The 22,932-nt window shown below is 34.2% G+C and overlaps 1 protein-coding gene across 6 annotated transcripts in view; it reads right to left on the bottom strand.

Annotated features, from left to right (window-relative positions):
- TCF12 (transcription factor 12) overlaps nt 1–22,932 on the bottom strand; it is a 351,413-nt gene that overhangs the window by 172,354 nt on the left and 156,127 nt on the right. For all 6 annotated transcript variants that reach the window (XM_090270652.1, XM_090270650.1, XM_090270653.1 and 3 more), the window contains one exon: nt 18,498–18,600. In XM_090270652.1, coding sequence (XP_090126778.1) covers nt 18,498–18,600 — 103 coding nt within the window. The remainder of the gene's footprint in view (nt 1–18,497; nt 18,601–22,932) is intronic.

Raw genomic sequence — 22,932 nt, 5'->3', positions numbered from 1 at the left:
GAACAAAGTTAACACAAAAATAGCTCAAAACGAGCAACAACAAAATTTTATTTAATATGCCCATTATTTTTCAGTGGACAGTTTACTTAGTTGAATATGATTTCTTCACAAAATAAAAATCGTTCTTAAATATCTGTAAGTTTTCCTGTTCCTTTTGTGATCCATAAAATTACTTTTGCAATTATGCAACTGTTTTAACAATAGTTCTCATACTAAAAGTAGCAAGATTCTAATTGAAATAAAATGACCACCCCAAATTGAGGGAAACATTATAAATTTTAATTTGTCAATAACAGAGAATGGTTATTGAGTACTATCAATGTGCCTGGTACTACGTTAAGCTCTTTGTGTTAAGTATGTCTATAATTCTCCAACCAACCCTATAACTTCAATATAATTATTATCCTCATTCACATATAAAGAAACTGAAAAAAACAGAGCCAGAATTTGAACCCAGGTAGTCTGAAAATAGCTCTTAAACCTACAGTAATGAAGTTTTTCTCATTCAAGACAGATCTTAAAATTATAGTAATGTGAGAGGTCATTTTCTACCAACGGTTAATAGTACCTAATTATAGACATGCTTTTTTTTCGCTACCTCTTTTATACTGGGTTTTAAAGATGGCAGTTCAATTTCAACATAAAGCATTTTTCTACTCTAGTTCTATTTTTCCTCAAATAAAACTGTCATTAAAAGAATAAACTTACACAGTTAGCAGTCTGATGCCAAAGGATGATGAAATTTGGAAACTTAGTATGTACTCAAATCAACTCACACCAGAGAAAGTGAATCAATAAAGTTGTTAATAAATCACTTCATTCTGTCCCCAGGCTTCTTCTCCATTACTTTATCATAACTAAACAAAATACCTGCTTCCCAGTAACTCAATTATGTAGGGAAAAATAAAACTTGCAGTCTAAATGAAATGAGAATGGCAATTTTTATATAAACTATATCAAACTAACCTCTCAGAATGCCAAGATCTTATATCTCTCACATATTACCTAAATAGTTATTAAAAGAAAATTCCTATTAATAAAATATACGGTATCTAGCAAAGTAAAACATGAAACCATTTATAAACCACTAAGTCCCATAATCTTATTTATATATCAGCTATATTAGGAAGCTGGAATTTATTTGCACATGAGAAAATGTTCGTAAGGGCAACCCAGTGTTAGGAGAGTGTGATGGTCAACCAGCATAAGCTTTGGGGCCAAGGAGACCAATATTTCCCTGTCCCTACTTACAGGATTAAGAAAGAAAATATTTAACCTTGTTGTACATCAATTTCCTCATCTGTAAAACAAGTATAACAGTACCCATCTCACATGTTTTTCCTGAGGATTAAATGAGACAATGTTATGGAAAAATTAGAACAGGATCCAACACAGTAAGGACCCATACAAATGGTAGTTTGGTGATTGCACAGAAGAGAGAAGGAAAATGGCATTTTCTTCCTTCCTTTCTAAGTACAGAAAGGAGAAGTTACATCTTGTTTTCTTCTTACCTTTCATTGCACAATCCTCTCCTATTGCCTAGCATTCCCCTGGTCACCTGGTGCCCAGGGTGCTCAACTCTTCACTGTAAATCCCTGCAGTGATTTGTCATCCACTGTACATCATACTCCAAATGAATGAATCCCCTCCTCCCTCAATTAAGACTTCTCAACTAGAAATTAAGTGATCTAATTTGACTAAGTTTTAATAACACATTAACATTCTGACAGATTTTGGTTATTAACCCAAACTAACCACTGGTAGAATGTAAGAGACAGAAAGTTAAAATTTAGGCAAAGAGAGACCAGACTTTCCTAAGAATTTGCCCATAGATCTGCTTCTTTAAGTCATTTCTCCTAGCCACAGTCTCTTCTAATACAAACCACATCTCTAACAGGTTCTGAGTATTTTCAAAATAGATTCCATGGTAGTGTGTAAGGACAGCCAGTTGCTTATAAGCTGCCAATGTCACAAATGTCATTGCCAATTTCACAGTAACTACAAAACCATATATATTAATATTGAGATCTTAAAAACTGTAGAATTTTTAATTTACCTAAATCAGGGGCTATCATCTACAATAAATTACACCTGTACTTATTTGTTCATGTAGTTCATTCCATAAATACCTAAATGAAATGTATTAAAGCTGGTGAATATCAATAAGGACCAAATTGTAATTTTTACAAGAAGTCTGAACCTTTGACTTTAATTTCTGCAATTAAAGAAAGGGTGGAAAAGCATTATACAGTTTATGAAGTAAATGGATTTCCCCCCAAATCTATATTTTCTAAAACAATATAAATAAATACAACAAATTTGAGCACTCAAAGTATTCTTAATCAAACCCAAAGCTCAATCAGACATTTAACTATTTGGGAACTTTTAAATTTCTATTGTCATGCAACATAAATATAAAAAGAGCAAAATGAAGATCCTTCATGTTAATTCACAATTTTCTTTCTTCTTTGCATTGAAAGAACCCTTCAGTTTAGTTCTAAGTTTAATAAGAACAGCTTTTATTACACACACACACACACACACACACACACACACACACACACACACACATATTTAGTGCAGGGCATAAAGGTCCCAAAAGATTTAAAACAACTTAAAAGTCAACTAACTATATTATGAAACCAAGAACACTGTCTATTTGGGAAGAAACTGTGAAGGCTCAACACTGAGATCTGGTAAAACTAGAACCAGTTTTGAGAGAAATTCAGCTTAAAAATGCTTACAAAGCTTACTCTTTCCACTCAACCCATCCCACCGCCCCCCCTTAAAACCATAATTGTTTATGTAAACATTATAGTAGGTTAAACAGCCTATAATTTTTTCACTGGCTGAAAAGCACACTGGGATGTCTGCCAACCATAACTATGTCCCCAAGTACCAAGCTCTTGATGAAGTAATAAATAAAACATCATGTAATATGTTCATATGTCAAAAAGCAAAAGGTAATACTTATGTTACTGAGATAAACATGCTTTCAAAAGAGATAACAAAAATAAATTTAGTTCTTAGGCTTAAATATGGTTCTCAAAACATAAGTCTCTCAAGTCCTGTATCCCTACTGAAAAAATCATTACCAAAGCCCAAGACTTACCCTTCAAGGTCAGCACCACATTTTATCTCTAAATTTATTTTCAAAAGTCGTTCTGCATCTTCCAGCAGACAAGACCTTCCACGACAGTACCCCTTATTTGAGAAATAAGGTATAGCCACTCAAGAAATGACACCTTAATTATTTACTGAGCACCACTATACTTCACATATACAGACAAAAATAAATAATAAAGAAATCTGTACTCAAGGAGTTTATAGTTCAAAAAAAGACAAAGGTGTACACAACCCTCTATGATAAGAAGTTATGCAAGTTGCACAATGCATTAAAAGTAAGTACAGACTAGAGGCAGTGATTGCCTTTATCTGAGGTCACAGTTGTTATATGTGAGCTGATTTTTGATGGATAAGAAGAAGGTCAAAGACATTAATCAAAGGCAAAAAACTGTAAAAGTGAATGAAAATTTAGAAAAAAGGGAGTTGTTGGGATATGGCTGTCCCTTGATAGAGATGAGGATGAAAAAAAAAAAAAAAAGAAATGAAGCTTGAGACAGAAAATGAAGGTCTTTACGTACCATGATAAGGAACCTAGACTTTACCCTATAGGTAGGGCACAAGGAAAATGATGTAGAGAGAGCTCTCGTAGTTTTTGTCATGGGGAAAAAAATCATAATTGATAACTTAAAAGTACTCAAACTGAAAATCATGTTTAAGTTAAACAAGTTTAAATTTTATTTTTCCACTTAAATCAAATGTACTGTGTTCCCACAGCTTAATCTGGAACTTAATATCTACATAATATTCTATTTTTATATACATTATAAATTTATTAAGTACAAAGTCTGAGTCCTTCATAGTACTTTTTAAGATAATATTACCTTTTTCATCATGATATTTCCCAAACTCTCAAGCACAGTGTTTAAACACAAAGAAACACTCAATAAAATATGAAAAGACAGTGTATTAAAACTCTTACCAGAAGAACTATTAGGATTTGTGCTATACCAAATCAATTTCATAAAAATAAATTTTCCAGAAAATCAAGGCTGCTTAGGCCTTTCTGAACAGATAAAACTTCAACTGCTACACTCCTAGAAAGGGCAATCTAAACTGCCCTTGTGCAGCACTTCTGTATCTGAACAGTTGTTAAGATCAAGTTGCACCTTGACGATGTACAATCGCACAGAGTTAGCAGGTAGCTGCGGGCATTCCAAGTGGCAGTGTGCCTTCCTCCAAGTCATCTGCCTAAGTAGTCATCTACCATTAGGCACAGATTTAACCCAGGGCCCACCCCTGCGTTAAAGCTACCTGAGGTTCGCCTCCTTTGCACTATGGTGTCAGATAATTGGAAAGTCGGAGCACCCGAAAATTCAGTGAGATCAGGACACAAGGGCTAGTCTGGCATGAAGGATATTCCCAGCTCCAGAGCTTCCTACCCAAATCTAGGGAAATAGAGTTCTTAGCAGACAGAAGGCTCATTTTTCTGGCCTCAAGAATTTCTAGTGTAACTTCTCATCTCCACATTCCCCAGATATGAGGAGAGGCAGAGGATTTCCCTTTCTTCTAAATCACATTGCAGAAAATATGTATTATACTCTCCAGTAACATTCCACTGATCATATTAAAGGCTTTTGATTTTGTTTTGTTTTTATAAGATTTTATTTATTTATTTTTACAGAGGGGATGGAAAAAAACATCAATGTGTGGTGCCTCTAGTGCACCCCTAAGTGGGGACCTGACCTGCAACCCAAGCATGTGCCCTGACTGGGAATCCAACCATAGACCCTTTGGTTTGCAGGCCAGTGCTCAATCCACTGAGCCCACACCAGCCAGGGTAGGCTTTTGTTCTTTATGGTATCTAAATGAAGTAGTGGAGAGAGAGAGGTTGGACACCTGTTTATATGCCACGTATGTGTAACTCTTCTCTTTTCACTCTCTCCCCACTTACAAAGTGTTTATTCTTTTCAGGACACATAAACCAAACCTACTAATTCCTCTATGCACACAGGTAAACTATGAAATCTTATCAAGGTCTGTTGATAAGTTCTTTCTGTGTCATCTTCCTCAATAATCATACACCAAGGACTTCAGTCTAAATTACCTCTCTCCCTGAGGTCTTAAGAGAGGGTAAGCATTTGCCACTACCTCCAGTGAATCCAAAATTTCTTTTTTATGCCTGCAACAAATCCCTAAGAAAAGCTGTAGGCATTTTGTTTTTATAAAGTTTGGCCTGAACCCGCCTGGGACTCAGTTGGCCTATGCCTCTACCAGGGTGAAAGAACACATTCCACGACAAAGACACCAGCCCTAGCCAGTTTGGCCCCAGGTGAGCCCTATCTTAAAACAAAACAAAGAAAACCTCCAAAACACACACACACACACACACACACACACACACCACACCACACCCCCCACCCCCACCCCCAGAATGGGATCAGAGCAAGTCAAAGCAGGACATTCAAATATGCCTTCATCTCAAAACCCCATACATAGAACTAACACCAGACACATTGCATCAGGAACAGGATATAAATGTATTCTTCACTCACTGAAACTCTACATTTCTGTTCACAATTTTAGCTCAGTTCCTCACACACTGCAGTTTGAAACTCCTATTATCACATTAACTCTTGTTTCCTTTTCCCCTAACAACTCAATAAATGTTGGGAATATTCTGAAGGTGAGGCTTCCAAGTACTTCAATTTTAACATCTCAGTTTCCTCATTTGTATGAGGAACCAAGACCATTTTTAGCTTTCAGCAGCCAATGCAACCATTTTATCTAGGCCCAGCCAAAACAACCTATAAAGATAGACTGAGTCTCTTAAATTAAAGGGTTTTGTGGAACTGAACAGAAGGCAGCAGCCTACATTATTACGCTTACATTTTTTCTTTCCTGTACAGAAATGCCTCACTTTTCCCCATTAAAAACAAACATTTGTTTATATTCTGTATTAAAAATGAAAATTTCATACACATTAGATGAGATACTATTAACACAAGACAAGAAGATTCAGTGTCTTATAGCTGCATCCTATTTGTGATACTTCTCTATTCTTCCAGTGCTTTCAAAGGAAAAACATGAGCCTCTTCCCTGACTATGGTACACTTTAAATGCTTTAAAACTGAATTCTTTAAAATAAAATCTTAATAATCAGATGAACACAAAGTCTCACATTTTTGAACCCACATTGATCATGTTAATTAAATCTTTCCTACTGTGTGCTTTATTGACCCATACAACCATTATCTTTTGAGGCAATCCATTATGACACTAATCCGATATATTATAGTCTGTAAATCTTTACAACTTGCTGGGTAATTTAGGAGTGGCTTTTACATTTCCCAAATTTCCATAGCTGGTTTTCTACAACACTAAATGATCTCAATATTTTCTCATTAGGAATATCAAAACCATTTGGATCTTCAATTAAAATACCATTCTATCACACACACATACACCACATAGCTTAAGGCCTCTTTCCTTTTGCTCCTTCACAAATTACTGCTTTCTAGATACCTTACATGTGCATTTGCATTGAATAGGAATTCCTTACAGTGGACTTAAATACAATTACAATTTATGGTAATATGTAAATGATTCAAATAAGAACATGTAATGACATTAAATAAATCTCACCATTTTAAACTAACATTTTAAATGAAGAATGGTAGAAAGCCAAGTTAAACTGTCGTTGACAAATTTTATTCATTTGTGATATACACTAGTATTCAGTATTCATCCCCCAAACACTTAAAGGATGGTATATGACAACAGGTTAAGGTAAATAATCTGAACTCCTTAATTAGTTAACAGTTAACCTAGGCCATAGGTTCCAGCTAACTAAATATAACAGTAAATTAAAATATTTGATGTTAAGAAATAAAACTTCTTATACTCTTACAGAAAAGCATAAGTGAACTAAAAAGAATTACAGAATTACTCTTTAAATACCATAGAACTTAACAGATTGTCCTAGTTATATTATAAATAAGCATCAATACTGTTCATGCCTCCAAATAACTACCTCATAGGAAATAAGAAATACATTTTTTAAAAAGATCAGACAATAGCTGACATCTTAGCCCTGCTAGCTTTGCCCAGCTGACCCCACACACTAAAGCACAGCTACAAATGCCCAGAGAAGGACGACCCACTGGGTTCAACAGCACTCTGCTTAGCTTTGCATGCATCAGTAGGCTGCACAGTAGATAAATATACCCTATAGCCAGATTAACTGACACGCTGAAGAAAGGGATGTTTGAAATTTAGCCACTTCATCTTAAACCTCTTTTTAAGTAAGGGGTGGTTTATTTTTACTTCAGCTTTCACATATACAAAATATCTGCCCCCAAGACTCATCCACATTTCTATATTAAATTTATAATGCACCATAGTTAATTATAATTTTAAAAGATCCACAATTATAATCTTTGCTTTTCACAAAAGCAAACTTTTGACACAGACTTTCTGACAATACAGAGGCAAGTATATTTTATTTATTATTGGCTCTTTGTACACATACCTAAAAGCAAGACTTAAAAAAAAAAAAATCTTAGGAAAAATTTGGCAAATTAGATAGAATCTTTAAAAATCCAAAGGGAAGTTATGAACTAGCCTACTGATGTTTTCCTCAACTCCATTTCCAAGAACGCTCCCCTTTTCCCCCCTAATTTCCTATAGAGACTCCAAGCCAGAACTTCCTCTAAAGACTTGTTTGCCTGAAATACCTAACCCCAGGGACAACCAGAACAGCCTCTCCTCGATTCTCAAACTCTTCCTATGGAGCAAGCTTACTTGTTTGTGAAAACTGAAAACTGCAGAAGTGTTTCTTAAGTGTTTCTTTTAGGCGAAAGGAGGAAATTTTTCACATCTAATTGACATTACATAGATGGTAGTCAACCTAATCCTCAAACCTCATTTCTCATTCAAGTAAAAGGAAAGTCAGGCCCAAACAAATTATAATGTTCCATCTTTCTACTTTGCCTCTGGGGTGAATATAGATGACAGGGATCACCCCTAGGTGAAGTTTGTCATTGAAAAATTAACTTTGGGACCTTCCAATATATTCCTCTGACATGCTCCTCCCCAGGCGCCAAGTGTTTATATGCTGTCCTCTTGCTAATATTCTTCCATGAAATATTCAATTCTGAAGTACAGGTTATCTTCCTTTCTAGATATTCGCAAGTTGCTGATGTCCTCAGGAACACACATGAGGCTTTGGTCTCTGATGTTTCCCAATCCCTAACACCCAAAGGTACAATAGTGCTATGCACACAAAGTGAAGGACAGATGTTGACAAAAGAATCTTCTCACTTGCTAGTATCACTTCTTAGAGTGGTACAGTTCCCTAAAAATAAAAGTTTAAGAAACATTATTGCCTTAAAAATACATGAATTTTCAGTGACTTAAAAGGCCACAGGAGCGACTATTTTGGTCTAGATTCCCACTAGAAATGTTTCTAGAAAAAAAATATCTCTGCACATCCCTGATCTCTTTCCTCTTATATTGCCTAACCTACTCTACTACATTTTTTTACTTCAATTTATTTATATATTCATTATATGTTTGTATATATACTTAGTTCATTAAACGTTTCTTTTGAGAAAACTAGATTTACAGGCAGTTGTAAGAAATAATGAAGAGATGCTGTGTACTCTTTACATAATTCCCCCCAGAATATTGATATTGATACAATCCCCTGGTCTTTCAGATATCCCCCAGTTTTTCTAATTTTGTAGGTTCATGTACCCACCACCACAATCACAACAGAGAATAGTTCCATCAGCGCAGGTATGTCTTGTATTGCTCTGGAGAACCAAATTCACCTTTTTTTAAACCTCTGGCAACCAAAAATTTGTTCCAGATTCTATAATACTGCCATTTCAAGAGTAGTACACAGATGGAATAATAATACAGTATGTAATTTTTTGAGAGTGGCTTTTTTCACTCAGCCTCATACACTCAAGATCGATCTAAATTGTTGCACTGCTTAATATCTACAATAATTTGGCAAACTACAAGCTGTAGGGCAAATCTAGGCCACCAATTTTTAATTATATAGCCCATGAACAAAGAATAATTGTTTTACAATTTTAAACGATTATACAAGTACCTATATAATGTTACTGATTTTTGCCTCCTAAGCTGCAAAGCATTAAATTATTTACTACCTGGGTTTTTGCAGAAAAGTCCATTCCTTTTTACTGATGAATAGTAATCCATGGTGAGAGTGACTGTAATTTGTTTTAAGCATTTACCCATTGAAGGACATCTGGACTGTCTCCAGTTTTTGGCTAGCATGAAAAAGGTGCTGTAAATATGTGTGTTCAAGTTTTTGCAAGAACATAAGTTTTCAGTTCCCTGAGATAAATGTTCAAGAGCACAAATGCTAAGTTCTATGCTAACTGCATGTTTAGTTTTATAATGAAAAGCCAAAGTATCTTCTTGAATGGCTATACCATTTTACATCCCCAATGTAAAATTTCAATTACTTCCTAGGATTAAATTCCTTGTTGGTGGAGTTAAGCAGACACACAATGTATTTTTTAAGTATATAAATTCATCTTCATAAATGTGTTTGGGGTACTGTTTTCCTGCCAAGTTGTACCATGGTAAATTGGAAAGATAAAAAAAGCACACTGTATAACAAAAACAGTAGGGAAGTTCAAATGAGCTGCAACATCCTAAAACTGTTTAGTGAAGCAAGTTAACTGAAAGAATCAGGGACAGATTAAAATAAAGATATAAACAACAACAGAGGATACACATAAGGTATACAAACATGTATATATACATATTCCCCCAATATCTCTAGGTAAAAAGTAAAGTACCTAAAGATGTTTTCTAGTAACTTTGTAACAAACACCTAAAGATAATATTTACAATTTGTAAAAAGGACATTTGATTGAAATCTTGCTGAAAAATGAAATAAAACAGAAGTCAATATTTAATGTGCTCCTATCTTGTCAAAACACACAGATATGCGTGCACATGCACATATACAGAGTAAAAATGCGCTGCACAATTTAATTTCCTTGGAACTCACTAGTCTGTATGAAAGAAAAATAAAAAGTGAATGAGAATTCTTTGGTTTACTTTATGTAAACCTAAGCAAAAGTTAAAAAAATTATCATGTAACAAAAATAAAGCACATTTTCTCTAAAATATTTCAGATAGAAGACAGCCTTAAATTGAAGATGAATAGCATATCAAATCAGAACATCTCTTTTAAAAAGTATTTATTTATTTATTTTTAGAAAGGGGGAGAGGGGGGGAAAAAGAGGGAGAGAAACATGGATGCACAACAAAAACACAGATTGGCTGCCTCTTGCACACCCCCAACTGGGGACCCGGCCTGCAACCCAGGCACGTGGCTTGCCTGGTTCGGCCTGTGCTTAATCTACTGAGCCACACCAGCCAGGGCCAGAACATTTCTTAAACACTAACTATTAAGCACTGCACAAGAAAAATTTTAATATAAAGTCTATGAACTACAATAAAAACCCATAATTTACATTTATCTGACAAAAGTTGTTCAGATAAAAGCCTCAAAATGCTATAATATTTTTTTTGGCACACACCTTTTGGAGAGCCCCAAGTTGAGAGTGCAGACTCTCCATAAGGCAACAGTACACTTTTCTGATGATTGTGTCATTCCCATATTATCCTCTCATCACGGATTCTCTCTCTAGACTCTTCTCCACGGCTATTCTCTGAAGATTTCTCTCTAAAGAGGTGACCCACTGCCACATGTCTACCGAGTTGCCTAATTTTCACCTTCCAGCTACAATTTTATATTGCTATTTTAAGAAATAGTTTTTTTTTTTTAATTTCAGATTGTAGAAATCTACGATAATAGAATTTCAAATGAAGGAAATCTGATATCTGCCTTAAAACCAACTATCAATATCATATTTGACAACAAAAACACAGGAAAACAACTCACCTAATAAGAAACTTACCGTTCTGTATATAGGAAATTAAGCACTAGGTATTTTAGAAATAATTCGCCACCACCAAACAATGCTGTTACATTCCATAGAACTTCACATATATCATTTCTTACCCCTTCAACAAATTGATAGGGATGCTACTGTTTAAAGTATTTTTGTTAAATTATCTAGAATAAGTTTGGCAAACTATAAGCTGTAGAGCAGATCCAGGCCACTAACTTTTATTTTTACAGTCCATGAATAGAAATTTTTTTCTTTACATTTTTAAATGATCCTACAAGTACCTACATAATGTTATCGAAGTTTGCCTCCTGGACTACAAACCATAAACTACTTACTATTAGGGTCTTTACGGAAAAGTTTTCTGAGCCCTAATCTCAGGAACCAGTATAGAAAAGTATATAACAGAAACAATATAAAGTGTTAAAGGGGCTTAGTTAAGAAAAAGAAGATCAAAACTATAAACAATAAAATGGCAACCAATACATGTCTATCAACAACTGAATTTAAGAAACAAACTAAGCAAACAAGAACAGAGACAGAACCATAGATATGGAGAGCGTTTTGATGGTTGCCAGGTGGGACGGGGTGTCGGGGAATGGGCGAAGAGGTGAGGGGATTAGAAGTACAAATAGATAGCTACAGAATAGCCACAGGGATGTAAAGTACAGAATAGGAAATGGAGTAGCCAAAGAACCTATGCATGACCCATGGACATGAACAGAAGTGTGGGGATTGCCTGAGGGAATGGGGGGTGTTAGGTGGAGGGGGGCAAAGGGGGAAAAATTGGGACAACAGTAATAGCATAATCAATAAAATATAATTAAAAAAATAAATCAATGAAATTTATAACCACAAATAAACTAATGTGCTGAGTAGTATCTTTATCCTCTAACCCTCTTTAATTGTGACTCCCTAGAAATTTCATAGTCAGAGGAGTATGACAATCCTCCAGAGGAATTCTCAAAGTGAAAAACAAATATGTCATACAAGAATAACTGTTACGTACTTTAAACCACACCACACGTATGGCAACAGCTAATAATTGTTTTTTCAAGAGTAAAAAAAAAAAAATTATACATAGAACGGCAAGTTCTAGTGTTCATAAAAAACCTAAAATCCCAAATACGAGCAACAAAACAAACCCAACTTGGAAGTCACAAAACACGTGAGCCATGAAATGGCTAAATTTTGTTAAGAAAAAATACAAACAAACTGAGATGTGAGTATATTACAAAAATGGTGAATTGACACTCAAAATAATAGAGTCTTTTGAGGGGCTTCACTTAAAATTTGAGGCTTATTAAATAACAGCAGCATAATACAAAAGCTATACAACTGATTGATGAATGCCATGAATACTTTCAAACAGTAACATTTCTACAAGTTTAAACCCAAACAATTAAGGATATATGATTTCCCAATTTTTAAAAATTCACTTTTATTTGGTGCTTAATTAAAACTTGCAGCCCTGGCTGATGTGGTTCAGTGGATTGAGCGCTGGTTCAACAATTCAGACTGGTCTAAGCAGCAGCAAGACAAAGCAAAAGACAGAAGAGTTATAATGTAGAAAAATGAGCAAATAAACAAATGGTTGAGCGTGAGAGGTAAAAAAAAGGGGGGGGGGGTGGGGAGCAATGTACTAGAAAGGTAACATGATCTAAATTGTAATTAAGAGGGTTGGGTCATTTTCCAGGCCTTGGTTTCTTTAATGGTAACTAGGTCTCTTTCACTCAAGTTTCTTCCAGTGCCAGCATTTTGTGTTTGTAAGCAGCCAAAGATCAGAGAATGTAGACCAATGGATACATAACTCATATCCTTTCTTGAGACTTCAGGTAGTTTAATAAAATGTTGGAGAAAGTCTGAAGGTCTCATTCTTATGAAATACTGTCAAATACTAAGCCACACTGTTTCTCCCTAAGCACAATTATAACCATTTACATTATCTCATCTAGTGAAAAAATTTCATGTACATCAAAGTTAGAGATCCTCTGAAGGCAGAATTCTATTGTGCTTTGATATTCTAAAAATGTAATTCTACATTTTTTATACCTCTACAAGACTTCTGGCTTAGTCATAAATAAAGTGCAGGCAGCATCAAGTATACAAGTTTTCTTCGGAATTTGACTGTTTGAAACACTGAATATACAGGAAAAAAATGTGTGCTCGGGTTTAAATACCCAGACAAGCACGAAGAAACCTATTTAATCCACAATGAAATGCTAGTAAAATGTAGTAGCTACTACCAAAGGGGCATTTTGACTGAGATAGAAAGAAGCATAGGACTGAGCAAACAGACCTCAACAGCAATGGAAGGACAGCTGGTTTATTTATAAGTCAAATACTTATAAACAGAAGTTTAACATAATGTACTTGAAAAACTGTACCCAATTTGTTAAATTAGCTAACATGCCTAAAATGAGTTATAAAATTATATACAGCAATATTATTAATGTTGTGTTACTTCACATTTCGGAGAACTTTCACGAATTATGTTTTAATTTTTGCTTAAAATAACTCTCAAGCATTTTCCAGTGTGTGGTCTACGGAAATCTAGTTCTTCAGAGGCTAATGATGTTTTTTACAGAAAGGCTCTGTATGACATCTGAATCCACGATGTGATGGGCTAAAAATGTTAAATAAGCTTTTTTTCTTTTTCCCCCCCAGAGTCTTTAATATTCGATTTTTTAAAAAATGGGGATGGATGTTAACTAAATTTATTGTGATGATCATTTCACAATATATACAAATATTGAATCATTATGTTGGACACCTGAAACTAATATAGTTATATGTCGGTTATACCTCAGGTTTTTAAAAATTTTTATTGCTGTTCTATTACATTTGTCCCAATTTTCCCCTGTTGTTCTCCCCTGCCCCCTGTTCCTTGACTAGACTCTTCCCCTTCTTTCCCTGCTAACCCTCCTCCCCCCATCCCCTCTGGTTACTGTCAGTCTGTTCCTTGTTTACATGCCTCTGGTTCTATTTTGCTCATTTGTTTGTTTCGTTCATTAGGTTCCTCTTATAAGTGAGGTCATATGGTATTTGTCTTTCGCAGCCTGGTTTATTTCACTTAGCATAATACTTTCCAGTTCCATCCATGCTGTCACAAAAGGTAAGCGTTCCTTCTTTCTGCTGCATAGTATTCCATTGTGTAAATGTACCACAGTTTTCTGAGCATTTGGCTATTGTAAATAATGCTGCTATGAACATTGGGGTGCATAGGTTCTTTCGAATTGGTGTTTCAGGATCCTTTGGATATATTCCCAGCAGTGGAATTGCGAGATCAAAAGGCAGTTCCATTTTTAGTTTTCTGAGGAAATCCCCATACTGTTTTCCACAGTGGCTGCCCCAGTCTGCATTCCCACCAACAGTGCACTAGGGTTCCCTTTTCTCCACATCCTTGCCAGCACTTGTTTGCTGATTTGTTAATGACGGCCATTCTGACCTGTGTAAGGTTGTATTCTAAAGTACAAATCTGAATCTCTTAATAGGGAGCACAAAATATACAATGTTTTCCAAAGTTATGTCATGACAACCTTTTTCTCATGGTCATCTCTCAAGACCGGCATCTCCATAATTATCATTTAGGAAAATGTTGAGCTAGTAAAATCCTGGGAGCGTTATATAGAAAGAACAAGTACCTTATAGGCCTAACGCGTGCCTAATGGAAAGAACACTGGACTGGACATCAGGAGACATGGGTTTGATATTCAGTTTTGCCAATTATTGGCTCTGTAATGTTAAGAAAAAGCAATTTTCCTATGCTTTGGCTTTATTATTTGCAAAACAGCAATAATAATTCTAGGTGTAGCCTTTGTCAGGGTCAAAAAATTAGATACATTAGATTATAAAATTCTAGAGCTGCAGAAGATCTTTGAGACTACTGAGCAAGTACCCTATCAGAAAGGTAAAGGTTATCAAAATCCAGATCACCTAACTTTCAACCCTGCATTTTTTTCTTATATAATCAACACTTTCTTAAAGGGTTTCCACTCCTTAAAAGATAAAATATTAACAAAACATCTCTAGAGGCAAAATGGATCTCAGACAGAAACACAACTGAAGGTCTCAGAAAAAAAGAAAAATTGAAGGTATTATCTCATTTTAAGTTTCCCATTGACAACACATGCACACACCATCTAAAGTAAGTGAAGCTTTGATAAACATAAAGGGTAGAAAGATAAGAGTAATTCATTCCACAATCAGTTGGGAATTAAAGGTAGGCAATTCTATGAAATAATTAATTTCTATGTCCAATTAATAAACCAGTCCTAACATAATCGAAAATTCATCTAATCAACAATAGGTAAAGGAAAGCACATATTAGTTAAGTAAACAAGAGGATCAAGGGTAGAGAAATAGAACAAAGCTGTAAGTGTCTAGGAAAGGGTAAGACTATTTGGTGATATTACTGAAATTCATTGCTATTGTCAAAGTTTTGCAGTTTTACTGTAATGAAGTACAGAACATTTTGATGCTAATTACTTAGTGATGTGCCAAAGGATGTACTTATTTCAACCTGAAACATAAGAAAAGCTCTTTTTTTCAATATTGACAAATCAACTTGGTAAATCTGGAATTCATTAAAAAGGAACACTAACTGATACAACGTAATAGTTTTACTTCCTATATAAAATACTTCAAAATATCTAAATGAATATAAAAACGTACACTTTTATGGGAAATTGTTCGTTATTGAATCACTATCAACCTTTGTTAGACAAAATTTCTCATTTTTGCAAAGTGCAAAATCATTAAAGCATTTAAGAACGCCATCATGAAAGACAGTGGCACTTTATAATCTACTATTTCTTCAGGCAAATTTGCTTACGGCTGAACATAATACAAAAAATGACAACATTCCCTAGACATACAATCCTCCCTTTAAATGGTGTTTATATTTTGCAGCAATGATGAAATAGGTTACTGCTTTACTATTAGCTTTAACTGAGCATTTATCATTCACAGCACCACTCCGAAGTATCACCTGCTATGATGATTAGGTATCAACAGTTCCAAACGCTTCTAATACTGCCATGCACATCTCAGTTGTGCTTTAACAATGAAGGATTTTTAGCCTGAAAATCTCTTAAATTGTCAATGGCTAGAAAAGTGAATCTATCCACTCTAACTCTACCAAGTGCTATAAACCTACATTTTAAGTATCTAACAGCTCAATTACTTCAGCTCACATCAAATGAAAATGCCTGTTGCTGTGTAACTGCTCTGCAATTTAAGAGACACTTATTTCCAAAAGCAAGCTGTCATGCAGATTGCTTAGACTAAATTATCGATACTTCATTTGATCACTTTTATTGAAAATAAAGAGAAAAAAGTATAGTAAACCAGATATTGCTAATGACTAGTGAAATGTTTTTGAACATATCTGCCTAATCTTTTTAGAATTATTTCCCCCTTTCTTACAGGTAAATTAACATTTTTAAGATTAGGTTTAAAACCTACAATGAAATATCATATATAACTGTACCTTATTAACTGTACAATGTAGTTCAGATAAATGTAGATTTTTTTCATTTGTACTGTAAAGGGACCAATCTGTTTATAAATCTGAGGGTTCTTTTTTATTTCAAATCTTTGAGATGCTGATTTTACACACAGGATAAGATGACTATTAAAAATATTCTAATAATTATCTGTAAACTCAAGAATGCACATATTGCTCTAACTAAGAAAATGCTACTTCATCTCTGGCCGGGTGGCTCAGTTGATTAAAGCACCATTCCTGTGCATCAAAGGGTTGCAGGTTTGATACCCAGTCAGAGCACATACCTAGGTTGTGTGTTCGATTCCCCAGCAGGGGGACACAACGGAGGCAACTGATCAGTGTTTCTCACATCAGTGTCTCTCTCTCTCTTTATCATCAAATGAACATATTCTTTGGTGAGGATTTTAAAAAATTCTGGTTTTTCATAATTCAGAGTTAATAGCCAAAATTAAGAAGGTGTAGTTCAATCTGAAATTACAAAACCACTGACTATAATTTGCTCTCCCACATTTACTATAAATGAAATGTTACTTAGGGAAAAGCTATACTACAAAAGTAAATTATTTGAAGTGTCACATCTATTTTACTTTGGCGGTAATCTCAATAGAAAATTTAAATTACCATATATCCTAGAAAGTTTTTTCTAACTAAATGTGAGGATAATTATTTTGTTCTAAATTTATTAAAATAAATTCTGATTTTAACCAGGGATGATAATGTATTTAATACTGGGATTTTCATTTGCATTTATGTTGAAGTGAACTTTTTATTAGGTATTTCACTCTTATGTCACAGTCAATGATTCTGGCTTTAGACTGGTAACTGCCTTAAGCAAATTCCACACTAAAACATCAGACTGTTTCCTCAACACTTTATATAGAGTAAGGTAAATAAACAAAGACTATGCAAAGCAAAACCATTTATAAAGAAATTGTAGCCTACCAGGATTTTGGATTTGGGTAATTCACTTAGATTAGCATGGCTGTGTCTTAAAAGGACAATTCTAAGATCACAATATAGATCATATCCTTAAGAAATAAAGTAATGAAATCAATGTCAATTACACAAAACCTCCCATATTTACACGATGCTACCAACAACAAATAAGACAGATTAAATAATGCTTTTGTAATGTGATGAGTGCCAGCATAAGCAGAAAGGAAAACATAATGTCATAAAACAGAGATTCTTTTGAATCAGGTTCTGCAAAAAGATAAAATCATCATAAAAAACTGCCCTGGCTCACAAATTGATTTTTAAAAAAAGCTTGGGTTTACCATTTCACCTTGTACAGCTATAAAAACTTTCATATGAGAAAGATGGAGGGGTGTTTTGCAGGACATAAAAGGGAGATACACAGAATGGCTTACCTTAAAAGTTTTGCCAAAATATAATAATCAGGTTTAGGTGGTAGGTAATATCCTTCAAAGCACAACTTTATTATTGCAGAACAAAACTGTTAAAATCTCCAATTTGACCCCAAGTACTTAAAACAAATGCTGCAATATCTAAATGTACTATTAAGTATTAAACAAATAGTATCAAAAGAAAGTATTGTCCAATATGAGTAAAATCTGCCTAAAATCACTGTTCTGTTGTATTTTTAATTACCACATACATACAACTGCTAAGACAAACAGTAAATGACAAATGTCTCAGAAACACTTCTCTGCCCAAACAGCAGAAAACACATAATGCGTGTCACAAAGGCACTACAAAAACTGACAGTTAAAACATTGCTGCTTTCTTTTTTGATACCAATAACAACAATGCTCTAAGACAGAGGGACCCACAATTCTGAATGCTTACTCCTCAAACTAAGCTGAACAGGAAAGCCCAGATACCAGAAGAAACTCAGGAAGTTTCTTCTAAATACTTATGGGACCTTCCTGGACAAGGGGACAAAATACGACTCTGACCAAAGAGACTTCGTGAAGACTACTTGCAAAAAACTGCCAACTTACCCATCAGATTTGAGTTCATGAAAGGTGTTGGGGACAAGCCTTCATGGGCTCCTAATCGACTGTCATTCAAGTGATCACTGTAATGAGGGCTGTCTGTAAAACCCTAGGGGAAAAAAAAGACCACAGTATTAAAGAGATTACTTGGCAGTCCAGCTAACTGAGTCTAATCATCTAATTAATATACAAACTTACGAATGGTTATTCCTAACCAAGTTCCGTGTTCATTACTTGAAAAACTAAACAGAATTGCTTCTTTAATGTTATATTTTAGGTTTTAAAGTAAAAAAATGTTTCTTTATTGATCTTAAAGAAAATTAGCCCTGCAATCTCTTTACATCTAAGAGGAAAGTTCTATAAATACTTTTTTAAAAGGATGAACTAAGGAAATATATTGTTCAGTACTAAATTATGAATAAGTTATGAAAATACGAAAATGTTTATCTCTATCCTCCTTTCTCTGCCTCCACATACTACCAACAAAGGCTTAGGAAATTACATGTTTTACTTAAAGTTCTAAAAACAACCTACAATCAATACATTAGAAATGAATCCTTTCCTAATGGCAAACACACATTTAGCAAAAGAAGATCTGTTTATACTCCTTTTAATACTAGTACGAACAAAATATACTGTTTCAGAAAGTGAGCCATGTAAAAGAAAAACACATTAAACTAGCTGATTTAAGAGTCTGAAAAATAAAAGAGCAAACACGATGAAAATAAAGCTAATGTTATTATTTTACAATAGCTGTTATTAAATCTCCTTACAACTTAAAACATGTTTTTCTTAAAAGCAAAGATGGAAAAAAGATACCAAAGTTTACAAGTAAAATGTTACAAAAACTCTGTGGATTAAAAACTGTTCTTGTTTTCAAACTCATACATACTAAGTTGAGCATCACCTCTAAAAATTGTATTGATAAGGCTTTTAACCCTAGTTAATTAAAACTGCAGCTGATACCTATCTTTCTGCCAACTTAAAACAATTTTAGTAAAGATCAGGAAAATTAACAAGAGGCCCAAACAAGAATGAAAACTGCCCTGGCTCACAGAAATCAGAAACCACCCAGAACCCCTGGGACTAGAAAATCATCAATCACTGAACATTTATCATTACCCAGACTGTAGAGTAACATTCAAGAAGACATTAATGGGGCTGAAAAAGGCCTCATTCTCTTTGCAGGCATGCTGTCAGTCCAACCAAAAGGGTAGGAACTGAGGCCTAAATAACTGCCAAATTGTTACAATTGCTTATGGATGCATGTCACAAGTCCTTCTGCTGTTCTGTATAAAAACTGATCTTCTGGGAGTGCTAACTCCCAAATGAATCTTTGTTTCATTTTTATCTACTTTAGAATTACTGATACACATGTGACAGACATGCAAGAAGAATCTCAGTGACATTTACAACTTGGTTATAGCCACAAGGGTATCCACTGGTAACCACAACCATAGTCCTGCCTGTCACAGCCACATGCAGTAGAAGCTATATACAAAATAGAATGGCTTCTAGCTAAGGTCATTCCTTGGAGTTTATGTTTGTTATTTAAAACTTAACACTTGAAGTGCTAAGCAACATACTGCTATCTCACATATATCTGAGTATTTCTTTCTGCTACTCCCTCCCTCTCACTGCCATTCTTAAGCATATGATTAAAAGAAGGTACAATACTGAAATCTACACAACACTCACTGAAATATTGTTTATCAACATTAAAAAATGCTGTTACTTGAGAAAAATTCACACTTTATCTGAATGCTAAAGGAATAATAATACTTTAATTTTGTATGTTCTCAGTTCTCTTATTTTGGAAGTACAAGACAAAGAACTTTAGGATTATACAAATAAAATCACTTTAGTCTTTTTAACTGCTTTCTAAAGCACAAATATACAAATAAATATAAATTTTAAGGTGACATCAAATGATTGTACACGCATAATGTATTAACTTGATTGGTTACATCAGTAACATAGAGGAATTCTCTCTCTAAGCCTCCATTAGTATGTACTCAGAGAATATAACAATTATTTTCCTATCAACCATACAAAAATAATAATATTGTCCCTATCCATGTATACCTATATATTGCAGGGCATAACAGAGAACTTACTACAAGATTATATCCTAGTCCACTCAAAATCTTATTTTAAAAAATCATGACATTTTATGGGTTTGTCATATTGTACTACAGAGAAGAAGTCTATGACCTTTTCCCATCATGTACAAATAAGATTTGGATATGGACCCCCAATATTTCTTCGTAAATTGTATACATATACTATTAAGCAACAAATCAAATTTCACTATGGTATAATTTTGCTCATTTAAGACAAAAATTAAATAAAAATTTGAATTTTTTCCTATACCTCAAAGTTTCACCTTAGTCCATACAAGTTTCTTGAAAAGCCATAGCCCAAGAAGAAGATATAGCTCTTCATCCACAGATGCAAACTGATGACAGAGGAAGGACAAAGAAACTGAATTTATAAATGTTTGTTATAGTTTTAGACCTAATATATACCAAATCCTCACTTAAAAGACTGGGCTTGGCTACTATTTGAGATTAATTTTGTCATTTCTTCTACAACATTGTAGTCGTGATATTCACCTAGGATACAACCAAGATGAATAGTTACAAAATAATTTACAAACATTTATATAGGATCACTACAGAACACATGTTTAAGATCAGTTCTAGAAAAGTACACAGTACATTAATGTGTCAACTAGCTGGGTGATATGGAGGGAAGTGCTTTGTAAACTTCAGTGTTCGCATCACTGACTAGAGCTACCCTGTTAAAATACAGAGTAAGAAGTATCAGATCTTGAGTAGAGCCTGAGATACTGCATTTCCAACATACAGGTGATGTTGATGCTACTGGTCTATATACTACATTTCTGGTAGCAAGAACCTAGACAATTTGGAAACAAAGATATCTTTCATACACAGAGAAAAAAGGCTCAAGCCTAGAAAGGTGATAGCCCGGTTACACCCCATCCACCCACCGCAAACCATACTAAAACACCAAAAGTTTCCAGGTTAGGTATAAATTAGGAAGAAATCTCATAGTTAACAGAAAATCTAAAACAACTAGAATAACAAAATATTTTTATGTATGTAGGTATGCACTCATCCATATAGTGTTAAACACAAGACAGATGTCAAATACAGCTTTAATTTTTTAAAAATGGATTAGTTGACCCATAGTTTAAACAGCCGACTCTTTACGTATCACATACAGTAAAGCATTAGAGCATAGATGCCCATAAGCAGCAAAGGCAAAAGAATGCCACAACACAATGCAGTATGGGGCTATCAGAATATCAGGGAAGAAAGCAGAATAATGCAGTGACCAGCTAGAATATCAAAGAGCTGGAGAAAACAAAGGGAAGGTGACTACCCTGAGAAAGAAATTGTAGTGAGGAGAAAGGAACAAAAACCAGGTAAGCAATTGCTAAGATGGAGCCTAAGTAGATCAGTCAGTGGTATTGATCAATGAATGTGATTTCAATTTTAGAATATAAACAAAGTAAACCAGTGAAATCATTAAATACAGAGCTATCATGGTGCGTATTTTAAATTGATAGAGCATGACTGTGCTAATAAAAGTAGTCGAATCTGACCCCCTGGGGCTCTTAATTAAGATCTTGAATTCTGTACAATGGTTTTACCATGATAATAACCATTAATGGTTATTAATGAAAATGAGATTTTTATACATGAGAGATGATAAACACTACATTATGAAGGACAGAGCAATACTACCAGAGTCATCATCTATGATAGTAACTTTTTGGCCATAGAATGTTACTAACCACAAAAATATTTCTAAATACACCCTAAAAATTACTGTTTCTGTCTTACAATAAAAATAGAAAGCACGCAAAAGATCAATAACTGATCAAATCAGTTGATCCATAGATCACAAAACTATACAACTTTATACTTAAAATCTGTCTAAATTACAAGTTAATTTGGAAATCTCGATCAGTTCTATTTATAAATACATAATACTTTATAAAAGCTCTGATATCATTAAATATATTCTATATAATGCATTTTGTACTTTTCTTTATGTTAATTTCATGGTACAGAATTTACAAACGTTAATCCCTGCTACAACATGACAACAGACATGAAGTAATTAATCAAAGCTGCTACCATTTTTAAACTAATTTAAACTGCACATAATCAATCAAATCTTTTGTTCTATCAAAAACAAAACCAAACAAAAGCACCCACTATTGTTTACATAATAGTACTCTCCTCTGGTTTGTCATCTTCAAAAGTACAAAATCTTTTTCCTTTGGTTAATTTTTTAAATAGCTCATTTAAAAAACTTATTTCACCCAACTGGTAAATAAGGTATAATCACAGAGAAATCTTCCCAGGTTGAGAACAGACTCATGGTTTTTCTAAACTATGTTGCTATT

This window comes from Furipterus horrens, unplaced genomic scaffold (assembly GCF_987537825.1).
Source record: "Furipterus horrens unplaced genomic scaffold, mFurHor1.1.pri manual_scaffold_3, whole genome shotgun sequence".
In the NCBI taxonomy this organism is placed as follows: Eukaryota; Metazoa; Chordata; class Mammalia; order Chiroptera; family Furipteridae; genus Furipterus; species Furipterus horrens.
The sequence above is the reverse complement of the archived record's forward strand: the minus strand, read 5'-3'. Positions and strand labels throughout refer to the sequence as shown.